Below are 18,071 nucleotides of genomic sequence, written 5' to 3'. Positions count from 1 at the left end.
AATCAATTTCTTCGTCATTTTGTGAAAAATGTGATCAGTAATGTTGGATTAAAATTTGGAGTATGTGTAATATGCATTAATAGCGAAAAAACTGTTTTGAAAAATCTTTCGAAAATTACTCGGATTAGTTGAAGATTTCCAGGTCATCTCGATCAGAGCCGTAAATATGGTGCACCAATCGAACACTTCCGCTACAGATTTGTTTCTATTGTCATTGGTATTTGGCAAAGGCGTTGTTTATGTTATAAAGACTCGCACAGAGTGAAGCCAAATCTACCTATCGAACAGTCAGATGGCTACCTATCGTGCAAAGTAAACAAACATTCTTTTTTCGGAGAACATACAAGAAAAGTATTAGTGTTGAGAAAAATAATATCAAGGCGAAATATTTCAATCGTCGAAGCAAGACACTGTTTCAGTTCAGTTCTTTGTAGCAATGTAAAATAAATTACATGTAGTAGTATCGTGAATAAAGTGCTAGAAGCCACGAAACAGTAGGTTTCCATATTAATTTGTGTAACTCGATTGAAGTCACTCAAAGTTACAGCAAAAACTATGGGTGCCAGGAACAAAGAAGAGGGCATCATTTTAGGCAGTGTTGCGCATTGCTCTGTACGGGACTCTATAATACCACAGACTTTAGTATTTGACTGCTTAGGGCGAACGAAGCATTTCCTCAAAAGGCTGTATCGAGGAAATATTTGTGAGCTGTACCCGGCTGGTGGATGAATCAGTTTGTGTCGTTACGTGCTCTTAGCAGAGGCCATCATTTTCATTTCCGATGGGTGGAAGGTAGCATACACAGACGCACACACAGACACACACACACACACACACACACGGAAAAACCGGTTTTAAATCATCTGACCGAAGGTCGTTAATCGTCGGTTCCGGCCAATTTCATGCACCGAGCCGCAAGTCTTGAACACAAGGAATTGTGATTTCAGTCGCTTTCTGATAGTCAATCAACCTTGTCAGCAGTCTGGAGACACGCAGTCAACACCGGGAGAGAAGGTGAGTATAGGGCTTCATATCCGTGGATTATTTTGGGTAGCTCCGATTCGCTTATTTGCAGTATTCAATGTTATACAGAAATTTGATAATTAGCTGAATCCTTTACTGGCAATACTGCTCTATTGAAAATTAATCATCCTTGAAAAACTTATACAAAAGTAATCTCGGAGACTCTATATTGGAACCGATTCCGATCAGGTATCAGCTATCAAAAACGGATCCTGTCGAACAAGTACATGTCCTGATAACATTGGGCATACAATGCCGTGGCAGACGTTGAGAAAAATGCTGTTTTTCTTTCCACTGTTCCCTTGATCCGAGATTTTCGAAAGCGGACTGATGCCGTTTTTGTCTAAGGAAACTAAAAAAACAAGTGTAACATAAAAGGTACGTAATTGACCGAATCGCAGCTTACTATTCTATTGTTACTAAATAAAACATTGTTGAAGCTCATGGTTTTTGACAGCGAGATGAAGACGACCGCGTCGGGCGGATTTGCTCCGCTTAGAATCCCCGGACTCGGCTATGTGGCCAAGCCGAATCACACTAACTTCACCCTAAACGTCACTTCGTCATGCCTAATTCCACTGTACAAAAGAGTAGGAACAACTTATTTTATCAGTTTAAACTACTTTAAAGCTTTCCTCGGATTTTTTCATTGTTTATTGTAAAATAGGGAAGCATAATCAAAAAAAAAAAACAAAACCGATTTTTTGAAAAAGCCGTGATTCGGAACACCTACCCAAAAAACGTAAACAATAATTACACTGCTTACGTTTGAAATTTTAACTTGAAACAAATCTACTCACGCTGCATGAAAATCAAGCTATTATATAAACAGCTCAGGAGACTCCGTTCGGCAAACATAATTCCATAATATTGTTTCCAGTGTTTGCTGGGATTTCCACGCACGAAGCCAACCAAGCACAGCGGAGGAACGCACTGAGAAATTCCTCCTAGCTCTCGCCTAGCGCCACCAACTGGTCAGGTCAGGTCGGCCTCCTGCTGTTTGCTGGCTCGCTCCGAACGGATTTGTAATTTGCAAAAAAAATCAAACCACACCTTCACATTTTCACCACCTGATGATACACACGTTTATCCACAACTTCTAGATTCACCCTATCCGGGGAGGTAACGCGCTTGCTAGTGCACAATTTCCATCCAAGTAGACAGGATCAAAAATAACTCCCAAACACTTTCGATTGCTGCCATCAAACTGATTATACAACAATCCGCTACTGGAAACTGACACACAAAGAAAAACGATCAACCGAGAAAAACGGCTGCCAACGCACCTATACCAATGCAAGCGCAAGCTCCCGACGTCACCAAAGGATTTCCCTCGTGTGCTTCACACTCGCATCGGTTCGTTGTTTGCAGTTTGTTTTGATGCCACAACACAAAAAAAAATATTCGTCGCGAATTCCGACGTCGATGGTATGCGTGCGTGCGTCAAAATAGTCCAACAAAACAGCAGCGACTACCACCCCGTCCTTGTGTAATCGTCGTCCAAACGAAGGATAAAATTGCACCATGCGGGTACAACAGTGCGCGTGTGTGGGCTAACGTTAGCAGACACGTTTTCTAGCGCGATATCCGCGAAATATTCTTACTAACATCCGGTAAGCACGACACGCTGAAACGAACTACTGTCGAGCTGGAGAGCAACAATCAGTCGACTACTAATCGAGAGTGGCTTGCTTGAAATGAATACAACGCGAAAGCTTCGTTTTATGATGCGTGAGAAAGCGGCGAAGAGTTCATTACGTTCACTCATCCTCACCCGAAAAGGTACACGGTAAACAAGTGTTCATTTTACGACCGGTTTTTATTTGGGGGTGGAAAACAACAAAGAAAATTTCGCCATCAACCATCCACTCGTTGAGGCGACAAGTGTATTTTTCAGAAATACATTAAAAATGTGACAACCAATTTTGAAACACTCAAGATTAATAAGTAATAATTATCACTTAAGTGTTATTGCGCTGAAAAGAGTTGTGATTTATGATGCTATTATTTATAGAGCACTTTATGACTGTTTAACCTCACTTTTTGAGTATTTCGAGCGCTTGTTTACCTGGACTTAAGAAATATTTAATTCCACTGCTGAACGGGAATCTGGATTTGAATCGCTTCTGTATCACATTGTAAGCATGCTCACGGAATGGTCATTTTTCTTTGATAGTGCAATGTTCTATTCTAGGCCATAGAGAGGCGGACAGCAATAAAATCAGACATTTTATTTGCTTAAAAGTAATGAAAAACCTTTTGAAATAACGAAATATATGTATTTCATCGGAATTTTAACTTAATTTCCAAACCTATTTTTTGTAACCCCTTCGATGATTATCGTACTCGTAGTTTTGCATCCACTGTTTCAGATTGGACTTTCCCCTGAGCACCGCAGACCGCGAGTCGACATCCCTCATCACGAACGGCGAATATCCGGCCGTATAATCATCGCCAAGCGCATTCGTCTTGGCACGGGCCTTGGCTGATATTCTCTGCTGTGGCAACGGTTGATCTTCGAACAGTACCGGATTGGTGGAATGTTTTCCCCCGCGAAACCCAGCAACCGGTCGATTCTTGTGCCGAGCCGTCAACGGTCGACGCGTGTTTATATGGATGACCTGCTGACCGTTCTCGTCTAAACTAACGGCTACCTTCTTCAGGGTTTTGTTGCCACACTTGGGACAAAAGACTTTTGTGGAATCGGACGTCGTTTTGAAACAGGCATAGCAACGGAGAATGTAGGTCCGCGCATGTTTGATTACGCGTCCATCCAACGCAGCCACATGTAGTCCAATCTGTTTCAGGACGTTCTGCATGGCGAAATCGGTTGTCATACAAGCGACTGGCGAGGGACTCTCCTCCAGCAAATCCGTTCCAAAGTCCCGTTTTACATCTTTAATGTTGGATGGTGTGATCCAACCTTCTTCGTCATCACTTTCCTCTTCCACCACCTGGTCCTCACAATCCGACAATTCATCTTCCGAAATATGTGTCGTATCTTCCTCAAGCTCTTGAACATGTTGAAGAATATTTTCTTCCAAGTCTTCCACCTCATGTGTGTTCAGCTCACCGAACTTTTGCTCCAGCACTGAATCTTCAACGCAAACATTATCCTCCTGATCCGCAATTTCCTTCAAATCTTCCTGCTCCGACACCGTTCGTTCCTTTTCATCGCTCTTTATCCCCGCGTAAAACCCTTGAACCTTTCCAGATCCTGCCAGCTCTGGTGGCTTTCTACCCGAGCAAATCGTAACCGCCGGTTTAGGATCCTCTCGAAGATGTTCGGTTCCTAGCAGTTCTTTTTCCAGCTGGTACGTTAGTGCCACCACTTTCAGATCCACCAACGAAAGCGTAGCAAAATCACCCGTCTTTTTGGCTATGTTCGTCACTAGCGTCAGCACCTCTGAATCGGGCTCTCGTATGGTTAACTGATACGGCAGTACCACTAACCGTTTCAGTTGACGATCGTTTTTAATTTCGTCCAGCACTGCCTGTACGGTGAAGCAGTTCTCCGCAAAGTCCTGAGTGAATGGAACAAGGAAGAATAATCATATTTGAGCCGATACAAGTACACGATACTAACCTGCAGTTGCACATTTTTAATGAATGCAGATGTATCAACCACCAGATGCGAAAATTTACGCATTTTGAACCACTTTCACGGGTATTTTGCACTTAATTTAGCACATTAAATTTTAAAAACATTGACACGTGAAGTGATTTAAAGAAGAGAAAACAAGCTGATGTTTTGACGTTTGCTGATGCTATGAGGATGAACCTGGATGAAGCAAATGAATCGAAATGAATAACCGTGCCATAATAATTAGAGCAAAAAACGGAAGTAGTTCATTACTTTGAACAGGGCTGTTATAACATAAAAATTTACTTGCATCGAAAAAAGAATTAATGTGTTGAAAAATGTACAATGAAAATATAATCAAATTTGTTGTTTCTTGATAAACCCGATTTTTACAACGAAAAAAGCGGGTCGTTAAAAGCTGCAACAATGAAAAAATCGAGTTTTTTCCATACATTTTTTTTGTTATGGCAAAGTTCACTGCGACCATTGTTCAGGTTATCTTTTGTGCCTTTTTTCCATACATTCTGAAACCAATTGGTCGGTGTTAAGTCAGACCGGACTAAGCGACAAAATATTGATTTCGAGAAAAACGAGTTTAAAGTTTGAATCGCAGCATCCTTTACATTATGATTGGAAATTAATTTTTGCCATAATTCTTGTTTATTGTTACATATTTCAACTCTGGCAAAAGTCGAATGTAGCTGACGATATTCTTTATCCAGTGCCATCATTATCTCATTTTTTGATGTTTTGCGACTTAGTCCGGTCTGACTTAACACCGACCAATTGTAACGATTTATGATGTTATTCTCTTGTAGATTTTGGAAGCCTAAAAGTTGTTTTACATTATTTTTACAATTTTACTTGTTTTACCATGTTTTTCTCAGAATAATTATGATTTAAAAATAATGTTTTTATTTATTTTTATTGCAGCCTTTAGATGTTACTGTGTGCTATTAGTGCTTATGGTTACTTGGGTATATTATCTACTTATCAAAGTTGAAAAAACCGAAAACATTTGACGAAGCAGACGAACGGGACGCCATGGTGAAAAATGCGAATAAAAATAATAACAAATTCAACGCACTAGAAAACGAAGAGCATCATTTTTGGGTAAAATTCAAGGAAGCACTGAAAACGAAAACGTTGATGTTACTGTAAAAATGGCTGTTAACAACAATAACTCTCGACAAACATATGATTACGGCCTAAAAGCCAACTGTCAAAATCCACTTTCAATGGAAATTCCGGACAAACCGTTACACGCCAATCACAGATGTTGATAATAAACGAAAGAGAAAAGTTTTCTCTTTCATAAACTGTTGTGAACTGTGTTCGACTAGTAACGGTTTGTCTGGAATTTCCATTCAAAGTGGATTTTGACAGATGGCTTTTAGGCCGTAATCATATGTTTGTCGAGAACTGTTGTAAATGCAATATTTCCTACTATCAATTCCGATGTTCCGTTCTGTCCGGGTAGTTACCAGCAACTTGAAAACTGGTTTTCTGCGAAAACCGGTTTTCATCCAGTGAAGCAGCAATAATAGCAATAGAAATAATAAACTTTATTTCCTAAATATTTACAAGAGCGGAGGTCCTAGTACAAAATAATATGTATCAACAATTCCACATATCTATACTGTTTTGTTTATTAGCGAAATTATGTCAGATATTGTTTGTTTAACATTCGCAACATGAACATGACCATCCGCAAGCAATAAACCATCCATGCTTCAAATAATGGTTTTTGGTTGAACCCGAAACTGGGTCAGGTTCTAACCCCAACCGCTGTCAGTTCATACATTTTCACAGCAGTTAGAAACTGACTCAGTTTCGCTTCAAGCAAAAACGGCATAAGATAATGTCATTGAAGTCCCCTTTCAAATCACTAGAGAAATCGCAAACTGTAACCTCGCCTTTACATCCGCATCGTCTTTCCACCCAAAATGAGCTCCGCAGTGTGTATCGTGTACGGCGCTCGATAGAGCTGTGCCACGAAAGAACGACAAAGTAAAAAGTCAGCTGACCACAACAAAAAGCACTCACTGAAAAAGACTATAATCGCATATTAAATTTTGTTGTTTTGATTCCTCCGGAACATCGACCAGATTAACTTTGCGTCGATTTCATTCAACTGCATTTGTTACATCGGCATGTCTTTTGAACCATGCACCGAACCCATGCTGGCCACAGGAGGATACGATCACACAATCAAGCTATGGCAACCGTATTCTGGATTTTGTTATCGCACCCTTCAGCATGCAGATTCGGTAAGTGGCTGCTCTCGTCCAAGATCCAAGAAGATAAACAAAAACTCTTACTTGCAGCAAGTAAACGCTCTGGACATCAATCCTAATGGGACGATCTTGGCTGCTGGTGGTTACCAGCATATTCGTTTGTATGATATGAATTTCAGCTACCCGGTGGTCAATTTTGAATGTGTGCTTAAGAACGTAACCCGTGTCGGGTTTCAAGAGGATGGCAAGTGGATGTTCACCGGTGGAGAGGACTGCCGCGTTCGTATTTGGGACATGAGCTCGCAGAGCCCCGCTTGTAAGCGGATGTTTGACTGCTTGACCCCGGTCAATGCCGTCTGTCTTCATCCAAACCAGGTTGAACTGGCCATCGGCAGCCAAGGTGGCAGTGTTTACCTGTGGGATGTGAAATCTGACGTCCACGAACAGTTGATTCCGGAAGTTGAATCATCCATTCAAGATATCGCAATCAGCCCGAACGGAGCGTATATGGCCGCGGTCAATAATAAGGGAAACTGTTACATTTGGAGTTTGTCCAATAGCGCCAACAGCGAAACACAGCTGACTCAGACCGATCCAAAGCTTCGGATAGAGGCACACAAAAAGTATGCCCTTCGATGTCGATTTAGTCCCGATTCAAATTTACTGGTGACTTGCTCCGGTGACGGGACAGCTAAGATATATCGAACAGACACGTTCCAGCTGCACGCGGAATTGAAGGTAGAGAAATGTTGGATGTGGGACGCGGTGTTCAGTAACGATTCCAAGTATCTGTTTACTGGTAAGTATCGATGTGTTGTATGCCTACAATCTTGTGAACACAATTGTTTTCATTTGTAGCCTCATCGGATGGACGAGCGCGGTTATGGAAGATTGAGACGAAATCGGTCGAAAGGGAATACCACGCTCATTTAAAGGCGATCACTGCTCTGGCCTTCAGAGATGGAACGGCCAAAGGGTAAAGTGTATAATAGAAATAAAAAGTCGATTCAAACCACCTAACGCTTTTACAAATGTTTGTATGTTTATGCCATCTTGAGAGTAAAGTTCGAATGATTCACACGACAAAACGGTTTATTGTCACTTAGAATGCAAGGCAAAGAAGAACAAATTTGATTGGTGTTACGCATCTGAAATTGATTCTTTTGAAGTTTTCAGATGTCAGTAAGTTTGCACTAATATTTGCAAATCCAAAAAAAGTCAAGTGAACCTACTGTCTCAGATTCAAAAACGTTCATAACATTAGAATTTGAGCTGGCGAATATTCTTTAACGTTGCTCGCATAAAATTAAAAATATTTCAAATGTTCTAAGAAGGAAAAAGCGTCTCACAAAATTAAAAGGAAAAACCGATACAGGGATTTATTAATTTCCGCAAGTTTTGTCCCGTCCCCCATTTTCAAGAAAATCATTTTTTTGGGATTTCTTTCAACATCAAGCATCTTTCTCTTATAAAGTTTCTTAACTCGTCTATTTACACAAAATATTTGATTCAAATACAAGGAAAAAAACTTACAAAACAACCTCACAGCAGCCGCTTGAAGAATTCGTTAATCTCCTCTCCCCGGAAACCGGCTTCACCACCCAACGATCGTAACTTTCCCTTCCGTGCCGTTTTCCAACCATCCGCTGGCGACCGAAGCTCGAATGTGTGCAGAATTTTCGTGACCTTGATAAAGTTCGGACCAACTGTTAACAGTTCGTGTAGTAGATCTTCCACGCAGATGATACCTAGATGTCCAAATTTGTCCTCCACCAGTTTATTGGAAGCGATCGGAATCTTCTTTGGTCCCTTCGCACCATTTTCCGGCTTAAACAAACCGTACTTGTAAACTAACTCTCGCACCGTACTGATGTTTGGATATCCCCAAATGATCCACGGTTCGACCATTTTCAGCATCGCATGGACACCTTCGGTTAACTTCAGCAGCACCGCCCGTCGTTTGTACGGTAGGCCCATTTTGGTTAGAATATGCATTACCTCCTTGTTGGCGATATACTTGCCCCGGTGGCGGAACACCAGGATAAGCCGACCGTGCTGGATGTCTTTATCCTTAAGCTGAATTCCCGTCTTCAGGAAGTTCCTCTTGATTCGCTTGGCATCACGTTCCGCTTTACGGCAATCGGCAATGAAAAACTCCGGCTTGCAGAATTTGGTCTTGCGATTCGCTGGAAGTGGCTTTCTTACCCATTGGTTGGCTTCCCGCTTGATGCGCGACTTGCGCTGAGCCAAAATGCTGATTTCTTCCGCCGGTAGTTTGTTTGGGACGGCGTATTTTTCCATTGTTGTGGCTGCTGGGAACTTTCGATGGTTGGAAAAGTGAAAAATTTCTCGATAACAATATTTTCCAGCAGAATAACGAATATGTTCACCGGAGCACGTTTTAAATTTTTTATTTTCGAACGGTGCTGTCAAAGCAAAAAGACTGCGGCTTGTGAAAAACGCTATATATGGTTGACAGTTAAATGTTTTCGATGATTTAGGGTGGTCAGCGGTATTTAAATGATCAATAGGGCTGGGCCATACAATGTCGCCTACAAAGGCTGTTTGCAACGCTGTTCTATTCTATATGGGATGTTCTATTTTACATCACCGACTAAAGCAGATCAATCGCAAGGCTGATATGCACTTCAATTTGTCGCGCACTTTTTGGAACAGATTTAGAACAGCTTGACTGTCCTGTTTTAATTTCTTTACTATTTAACAATTTGAAACACGAATAGAACACCGTCGAAGAACGCAAGAATTGGTCCATGTAAGTTGTTATTATTTTATTGAAGTGAAATCAGGCCGATAGAGGCAGCGTACCATACACCATACTACTGTACCAATCCATTACAATTTTGAATTTAACGGTAAACTGAATTCCGAATTAAAATTATTTCATTCTAAGCAAAATTTGATTGAGAATCCAAGAGTGTTCATAACCATATTTTTCGTGAAAAAACGACTTCGTTTTCATATTTTTTGGACCAGTCTGGGTAGAGTTGCATTTGAAAAAAAAAGCCAACGTAATCTACCTAGCAATGAGAAGAGACTTTTCTTACATACATCACTGTTGGATCATTCATTAGTTTGAATAACTCATGCGAAGTAGGAACCCAGCTGAATATAGTTAAAGAACACAGTTTGGAGTCCTGCAGGAACAAAACCTCGAATAAACTGAATAAATTATATTAAAGTAACAAAACAAATAAAATTAAAACTTTATAGAGCAAAAACACTTATCTACTTCATAAAATAGAATAATAAATAAACCAAATTAGTTCAGCTCGCTCAGTGTAAATTTAGACAATATTGGAAAAGTTATAAAATTAATAGAAAAAATTAAGTTAAGTGAAATTAATGAACTGAATGATTGAAAAGATGAATAAGATTATTAAAATGAAGAAACTGAATAAAATGTATGAACGGAAAAAATAATAATAAAATACATAAAATGAAAACAGTAAAATAAAATAAGTTAAATTAATGATATGAATAAAATGCATTAAATCAATAAACTAATCAGAATGCATCTAAAGAATGGAACGAATAAAATAGATAAAATGAATACTGAATTAAATAAATGATTAATATAATGATTTAAATATATTAAATGCATAAAATGTATTAGACAAATTTGAGAAAATTCTGAAATATTTGTGAAAATTATATTAGTTGAAGAAAGGCTAATCAATACACAATGTTGAATGTTTCCGTTCTTTTCTGTTTTCACCTTCTCATTTTCGTTCTCTTTTTCTCGGCGGCGTCGTTTACCCTAAGGTCAAAATCTCGCTAAACGAAAAAAAAATCTGGTGTTTCGACTTCATTGATGGGCCTTAATTAGTCATCAGGAAACTGAAGATACAAAGAACCCTCGGTTTGGTCGTCAAGGAATGGAGAATCCTGGAGCAAATAACGGAGAAACCGAAAAGGAGTCGTCGGTGGCCAAGAAGTCTTTGAAAATAAGGCAGACAGGGGCACCATCAAAAGTGAGGGAGACTTATGAGGCGAAAGACAAACCCCAGGGAACGGAAGCCGTGTCTATCTCTACACCGAATAAACCAGGAGCATCGCCAGGTGATGTGGTTCCAAAAACACAAAGAGGCTACCGGCATCGTGATACATAAATAAAATTATGGGTCGGAAGACAATAAATGTATTTATTGAATTTAATAAAATGCATTAAAAATATCGTTCCCGTTTTTCAATAATTTTTTTTTATTGAAAATAAAAGAAAATGAAAAAGAAAACGAAAAAATAAAGCTATTGAAATTAGAAATATTTTTATTGAATTGAAAACAAAAAATTATTGCTGTTCTAATACACAATATTTGCAAAGCAATAATTTTGTTGGGTAAAGTGATAAACAATAAATGATTGGATTCCATAACACATATTTATAATGAGCCCTATTCTCACAGTCACGTCACTTAGTGACTAGAAGAAAATTTTGTTCTAGTCACATAAAGTTCTTAGCAAACTTTCAAGCTGCTTAAGCTTTAATGGAACTTGAAAGCTGCTTAAGCTGCTATTAGAACATAAAACGTACTGAAAAATTACTTAAAACGAGAAGCTTATGCAACTCCCTTATACGAACTTTTGGTTGCTTGGGTGTACGTACTATCGAGGTATACCTGTAATGCTTTTTGCTTCCCCCCCCCCCCAAGCACCCCAAAAACGTTGAAATCGCACTCCGTAAGCTTTCACCGATCAGATTACAGTCGGGTCTCCTACTACGCGATTAACTGGAGGCATGAAAAAGGAACCCGCGTTGTAGGATACCCATAGCTTATGGGATTTCGACTAATTGGGGCTGTGGCCGATTATTTCGTCCGTGTCAACATGTAGCGCCATACTTTCCTTGGAAAAGTTGTTGTACTCACTTGGGCCTACAATTTAGTGTAATTGGGTATCCAATTAGTTGAGTGCTATGAAGAAAGAGGAAATAAATCGAAATCTCGTTGTAAATTCGACTATCATCAAATGGATTCAATGTCAAATATATCAAGACCCTGATTATTTTGAAAGGTGATGTCTTCGGAGAATTTATAAAAGAAGTCTAGAGCTTCTGGATGGTAGAAAGTATAACTCGCAATTACCCCACCAGGCGGCGCTAGCTCTAATGCAAATATTAAACAGATGTTAAAATAATTCTATATCTGAACATTGTGATTAGGTAGAGCAGTACTGTATTCAGTAAAGTTGCTCGAGAGGTCGAGGACTACCCAAGGGTAACAGCCCAAGCAACCAGAAGTTCGGATAATACTTAAAAAGCACACTTTAAAGTTCACATAAAGTTCTTAGCGAACTTTCAAGCTGCTTAAGCTTTAATGGAACTTGAAAGCTGCTTAAACCGCTATTAGTACACAAAACGTATCGCAAAATTACTTAAAACGGGAAGCTTATGCAACTCCCATATACGCACTTTTGGTTGCTTGGGAGATTAGTTTGGAATACTCTCACTATGCGGCGCGAGTGAGCGTAGAAGCTTTCAACATATCTTATGACAAACGCCATTTTGGGGTAAACTGAGTTATATATGCCACATTACTTGTTTGAAAATTCTGTACAAAGTGGCGTTTTCAGAATTTTGAAATTCTACTAGAATAGATATAGTGAGAAACGTGATGAGAAATTGTGAATTTTTTGCTTCAAATCACTGTATCTAGGGATTTGCTCAAGTTATATTGAAGTTTTAGATGTTTTTATGTGTGAAAATGTCTGAGGAACGCAATGGCATAAACATTTTCAAAAAGAAATTACACGAGTTGTGAGAAAAACACAGTTTTAGTTTTAAATTGGAAATAAAGCATATTTGGCAACACTGCAATCAAAAATAACATTTTTTTTTCTAGATTCCCTGACTCATTTCCTTCAAAATGCATTTCACCGATTGTTTATAGACCATATGAACGCAAAGATATGAATAAAAGTTAAAAACTGATGATTTTTTTTTATGGAAAATTTTCCATGCACGATTATGACACGTCATACAAATTTTGTCATCAATACACGCCTATGACACGTGTGAGTGCGACTTTTGTTTACATTCATAGTAAAAACTCGCAACATAGTCAACCGATCTTCGTAATATTTGAGAGATTAATGCAGAATAGGTAGAAGCATCAATTGTCTTCTTTGGATTGTTTATACCATTTATAAGTTTCAAGATTAATCTCAAACTTTAAAAATCGTTTTTCTCGAAATGTGCTAAATGGCGCTTGTCATAAGATAGCACAACAGCGACGATATCTCAAAAGTCTAATAACTTGGAAAAATGGTATTTTCGACAAAGTTCTCGAGGAGGTCAAAGGCTACTAGATTATGGCTAGATTAAATTGGAATGCACCCGCCAGGCGGCGCTAGTGAGCATTTTCTTTCAAAGCATGTATCTCGAGATCATGATCATTTGGAAGGGTGTCTTTGGCAATATTTATAGGCAGATCGAGCTCTGTCCTACGGCGAACAAATTAGTTCTGAACTTGCCCACTAGTTGTCGCTAATGAGAATGCAACTTTCTCCACATTATAGATATATTTCTAATGCCAGATAATTTAGGAAAACGCTGTTTTTGGTAAAGTTCTCCAGGGGGACAAGTGCTGTTTGACAATGTATAGAAAAATTTCGATTTTACCCACTAGGTGACACTAGTGAGCACGCATTTTTTCTTTCAATTTCTGCATCTTAACATAAAGGCAGTTTAGAAGGGTGGTATCTTCAACAAAGTTGCTTGGGAGGTCGAGAACTACTAGTTTGGAATACTCTCACTATGCGGCACTAGTGAGCACAGAACCTTTTAGGACCTGGTAAATTATGATACATCTCAAGAGTGTAACTTAGAAAGATGGTTCCTAAGTTTTCCTAAGTTATCGGACTTTAGAAATATATCTATAATGTTAAGAAAGTTGCATTCTCATTAGCGACGCCTAGTGGGAAAGTTCAGAACTAATTTGTTCGCCGTATGACAGAGCTCAACCTGCCTATAAATATTACCAAAGACACCACCCTTCCAAATGATCATGATCTCGAGATACATGCTTTGAAAAAAATGCTCACTTGCGCCGCCTGGCGGGTCCATTCCTATTTAATCTGTTCATAATCTAGTAGCCTTTGACCTCCTCGAGAACGTTGTCGAAAATACCATTTTTCCAAGTTATTAGACTTTTGATTTATATCATAATCAACCATATGTTGAAAGCTTCTATGCTCACTCGCGCCGCATAGTGAGAGTATTCCAAACTAATCTGTTACCCTTGGGTAGTCCCGAGGGCGTGACATTCTTTTATAAAAATATTTCACATGATTTTATATTTTTTATATCCCCTTATATTTATTTATAATTGTCTATAAAAGTTATAACTGTATTCGAAGTGTTAAAAGTTCGAAAAAAATTCGAAGAAACGTTACCATAGTTACGCGTGTGATTACAAACAATGAAAAATTGGTGTTGCAAGAAATGGTAAGTACCCAAATATTTGCATATAATTCTGGCTGGTTCTGATTAGTATTCGGCTCCAGCGACACAACCGGTACTAATTAGAATAGGTTGTGTCATTTGTGCCATGTGAACCAGAAAGACTTACGTCTCCAAATAGATGTATTAACACCGATAGTGATTCAACCATCCCAACCGAAACAGCCACTATGTCAGCGCCAGTCACCAATATTTCACAGCAGCAGCAGCAAATTGAGACTCCACCATCCGGTCGGTTGCAATAACGTTCTAACGACGGTTCTGCCACAGGGTTTGACGTTAATTCAGCAACCGCAATTAGATGACCATTGGCTGATAGCAGCAGCAACAACCACAAAATAGAATTATCATCACCCAGATTCCGCAACAGTAGATATAGCAACGCCACACAATAGCAAGGTGCTTTTTCTTTCGGTAAGTTTTACTCATAAATGTCTTCACATTTCATTTTAATATTCAAATGACTTTACCGATCTACAGAACAAACATTCGATGCATGCGCAAATAGGCCAATCGTGTGTTATCCTCGGGTTTCTGGTAGGCAACTAGGAAAATCCGCGGCCTAATCTGTCACCAATAAGCTGAACGAGAGCCAGGTAATGTCACAAACTAGTTCAAATTAATCAACCCGTTCTGATTTTGCATTTGCTTCTTTTGTACAGGGATATGGTATAGTTCTCCAGGCAGACGACAATCAAGGTTTGGTGAAATCGCAGATTCCGGCAGTGAAAAGAATTTAATGAACATTGAAAAAAAGTGTCGTAAGATGGTATAGTTGTTAATGATATGAAGAAATTAGTGGAAATGATTTGAAGCAAAAGCCGATGACGGCAATTATGAAATTCCGCAAAGGGGCTTCGATATGTTTACAAAAATCCCGGTTTATCTTTAATCATTTTTTTAACTAAAAAAACATTTATTTGAAACATGGCTTCCAAAATGCATTTAATGCATTGTGTCGAAAGAATGATTCTCCTTGATTTGTAACTATTGTTCGTAGTACTCTCGACTTAAACATTGGAGCCTCCACCAAAGGACGCATCACCGCCTGTTCCATTGCAGCAATTTCATCCAAATCGAAATCTTCTTCCTCGTCATCAATGCTGATGCATTCGGTCATTTGGGGCTTTTGATTCTCTTTTTGACTGTTGCTTGCTTTCTCGCACATAAGATCAATTTCCACGAAGATAATTCATCGTCGTCTTCATCACCCCAAAGATTATTTGAAGACTTTTTTTTCATTAGGTCCAATCTGCAAATGAGAGCCCTCTTTTTTCGCTTTCTCTTTCCATTATTACCGCGAAACCACAAAACTTTTTAAACATTTATCGGTATGTTTCGAAAGACCAAGGTTTTTACTAGCTTATTATGCATACAGTTGACGGGAAATCAGAAAGGTGACCGAGTAATTCGCGGAAGAGAAAGTAAATAAAGAGAGGCTCTCTTTTGCAGATAGGACCTATTGAAAAAAAAGTCTTCATTTGCGGGTGGAACGGGTTTTACTGTAGTCTCTGGAGCAACATAATTTTCCAACTGAACTTGTAGCGATTGTAGGTGTTGCCTTACGTGAACATATGCCAGTACTAATTTAATTTAATCGAATGGAACATGTGGGATGCATCGATTTTTAATATCAGTTAGCTAGATGCCATACAGAGCGGATGGAAGATTCGATTTGATGTGTTCAAACAAGCTACGATCGATGTCCACCCGGTCCAGCAGAAAGGAAAGCCATGTTTGATTGTCACATATAAATGGCTAGCAATCGATGTCTCTAACAAGCCTCGAAACTTGGCAGTATCCGCCACTGAGCGACCCTCTAACCAGAGGTTCAAATTTGTTTGCTGGGTTGGTAACAACTTACTTTTCGTCAATGGGCTCCGCTTCAGAGCCCGCTGCATGACAGACAATCCATCACTGCTGTTACTGCTGCATTACCGAGTAAGAAGTTCAGTTTTTGTTGAATGCAGGATAGAAATTCTTTGCCAAATTTTTGAATCTTAATATCAGAGAACCCATCTAACTTGGCATGATTCATTTCCTCCAAATTCAGCGGTCCAATAGTAGACATCTGGTGAAGGGCTTGATTCGAAGAAATCGTGTAGGGCATACATTCGTACGCGGTGGCCAGTTCGGAGCGCTTTTCCAAGACAATCTTTACCATATCCTGAGTAAAGTCCTGTTTTAACACAAGTGATTGCTCCAGCATACGAGAACTTCCACTGACAGGTGATGGTAGTAACTTTGGGAGCGCCTTTGGTCGGCTTTAAAAGTCGAATGTTGTATCATACAGTGGTTGCACTCGAACCAGCAAATAAAAGTAAACTATTCACTTGTATTCCATTATTGAAAAAAAATCCTTCTCTTTCTAGAAAAACGGTCAACGCTTTCCACCATTCCTCACCTCGTGACTTCCCGAGACCGTGCAAGGGATTTTCAAGTAATGATCACAGTTTCTTGCTTTTGGAGCGGTGCAGCAGTGCGATCGGTAGCGCTATACCTGTACCACCATCGAAGGTTTCAATAGCTTTCTACAAATGTTCCGTATCCTTACTAAAATCATAATTGCCGCTCTCGTCGATCCCCTATTATGTTCTCGAAATAGCTCGTGTTTTGAAATGAGCGCAACATCAAAACATAATACACTTGGATGGTTGTCCATCCCGGCCAGCTCTACCGGCTTCCTGATAATAACTTTCTAAATCCTTCGACGCACTATAGTGAATGACCAGTCTAACATCCGGTTTGTCGATTCCCATTCTGAAAGCTATCGTAGCCACAATAATCCGAAAACGGTGTCGGACAAAGCCTATCGCCTCTGCTTCAACACAAGACACGCATAATACGGCTCACAATCAATCCGTTTACTCTTCAACAGCTCCACAATCTCTTCCGTTTGCTTCCGAGCCAGGTAGTAGATTATGATGCTGCCTTCAGTGTTTTTGCTAATGTTGCTCAAATTCAACGATAGAACCCTTGAGAGGTTTGTTCAACATTCTGGAAGAGTGGGAATATATTAAGCGTGGTTTGAGAATTAGTATCATTGTTGTACGTACCTGCTGTCCCATAAGCAATTCGACCTCGTTGATCGTTTCCGAATATCTTGTTTTATGGCGCAGGTACAAAGGAGTTTGATTTTTAAATTTTAGTTTTACACATCATGTTTTCAATAATGTAAACAAATAAAAGGGACAACTCACATAAATTCACCGCACACTGAGAATAAGTTCGAAAACAAGTTCGAAAGATATAAAAGTATAAGCTGTCTATAAAATTATAATATTCTATAATCGTCTATAAATCTACAAAAACATTATAATTGTATAATAATTTATAAGTTATTGGAAGTGTCACGCCCCTTGGGTAGTCCTCTCGAGCAACTTTGCTGAAAACAGTACTACTCTATCTAATCACAATGTTGAGATATAGAATAATTTTAACATGTGTTTAATGGTTGTACGTCATTTCGCGGAATACCATTTCCCGGTATACCATATTCCGGAAAACCATATCCCAGAATGTACTATTTCCCGGAAAACCATTTCCCGGAATGTACCATTTCCCAGAAAACCATTTCTCGGAATGTACCATATCCCGGAAAAACCATTTCCCAGAATGTTCCATTTCCCGGAAAATCATTTCCCGGAATACCATTTCCCGGAAAATAAATTAAACCACATGCCTTGCCACCACTCATTTTGATTACACTTGCTACGCAGCAAATGTCAAACAAACTACGAAATTCTATCTA

The 18,071-nt window shown here is 39.2% G+C and overlaps 4 protein-coding genes and 1 long non-coding RNA gene across 5 annotated transcripts in view; 3 read left to right on the top strand and 2 right to left on the bottom strand.

Annotated features, from left to right (window-relative positions):
- LOC131690804 (cytochrome P450 307a1) overlaps positions 1 to 18,071 on the top strand; it is a 377,105-nt gene that overhangs the window by 49,861 nt on the left and 309,173 nt on the right. The window lies entirely within an intron of this gene.
- Positions 3,281 to 4,788, bottom strand: LOC131690794 (RNA-binding protein NOB1). Its single transcript, XM_058976822.1, has 2 exons — positions 4,610 to 4,788; positions 3,281 to 4,547 (listed from the first exon to the last, which is right to left on the bottom strand). The coding sequence occupies exons 1-2, from the start codon at positions 4,670 to 4,672 to the stop codon at positions 3,336 to 3,338; spliced, it is 1,275 nt and encodes a 424-aa protein (XP_058832805.1). The 5' UTR covers positions 4,673 to 4,788; the 3' UTR covers positions 3,281 to 3,335.
- Positions 6,639 to 7,914, top strand: LOC131690810 (protein LST8 homolog). Its single transcript, XM_058976847.1, has 3 exons — positions 6,639 to 6,876; positions 6,934 to 7,642; positions 7,702 to 7,914. The coding sequence occupies exons 1-3, from the start codon at positions 6,760 to 6,762 to the stop codon at positions 7,821 to 7,823; spliced, it is 948 nt and encodes a 315-aa protein (XP_058832830.1). The 5' UTR covers positions 6,639 to 6,759; the 3' UTR covers positions 7,824 to 7,914.
- Positions 8,304 to 9,287, bottom strand: LOC131690817 (uncharacterized). Its single transcript, XM_058976859.1, has one exon. The coding sequence runs from the start codon at positions 9,142 to 9,144 to the stop codon at positions 8,386 to 8,388; it is 759 nt and encodes a 252-aa protein (XP_058832842.1). The 5' UTR covers positions 9,145 to 9,287; the 3' UTR covers positions 8,304 to 8,385.
- Positions 14,431 to 15,659, top strand: LOC131690826 (uncharacterized). Its single transcript, XR_009305637.1, has 3 exons — positions 14,431 to 14,734; positions 14,801 to 14,916; positions 14,983 to 15,659. It is a non-coding gene; the product is annotated as an uncharacterized LOC131690826 (long non-coding RNA).

Source organism: Topomyia yanbarensis, chromosome 1 (assembly GCF_030247195.1).
Source record: "Topomyia yanbarensis strain Yona2022 chromosome 1, ASM3024719v1, whole genome shotgun sequence".
NCBI lineage: Eukaryota > Metazoa > Arthropoda > Insecta > Diptera > Culicidae > Topomyia > Topomyia yanbarensis.
The sequence above is the reverse complement of the archived record's forward strand: the minus strand, read 5'-3'. Positions and strand labels throughout refer to the sequence as shown.

What these genes read in the sequence shown, in the direction of transcription:
- LOC131690817 (XM_058976859.1), bottom strand. Translation starts at nt 9,144, where the DNA reads ATGGAAAAATACGCCGTCCCAAACAAACTACCGGCGGAAGAAATCAGC.
- LOC131690810 (XM_058976847.1), top strand. Translation starts at nt 6,760, where the DNA reads ATGTCTTTTGAACCATGCACCGAACCCATGCTGGCCACAGGAGGATAC. An exon ending in CCCTTCAGCATGCAGATTCG is followed by an intron (nt 6,877 to 6,933) that starts GTAAGTGGCTGC and finishes TCTTACTTGCAG; the next exon opens with CAAGTAAACGCTCTGGACAT. An exon ending in TTCCAAGTATCTGTTTACTG is followed by an intron (nt 7,643 to 7,701) that starts GTAAGTATCGAT and finishes TTTCATTTGTAG; the next exon opens with CCTCATCGGATGGACGAGCG.
- LOC131690794 (XM_058976822.1), bottom strand. Translation starts at nt 4,672, where the DNA reads ATGCGTAAATTTTCGCATCTGGTGGTTGATACATCTGCATTCATTAAA. An exon ending in TTAAAAATGTGCAACTGCAG is followed by an intron (nt 4,548 to 4,609) that starts GTTAGTATCGTG and finishes CCATTCACTCAG; the next exon opens with GACTTTGCGGAGAACTGCTT.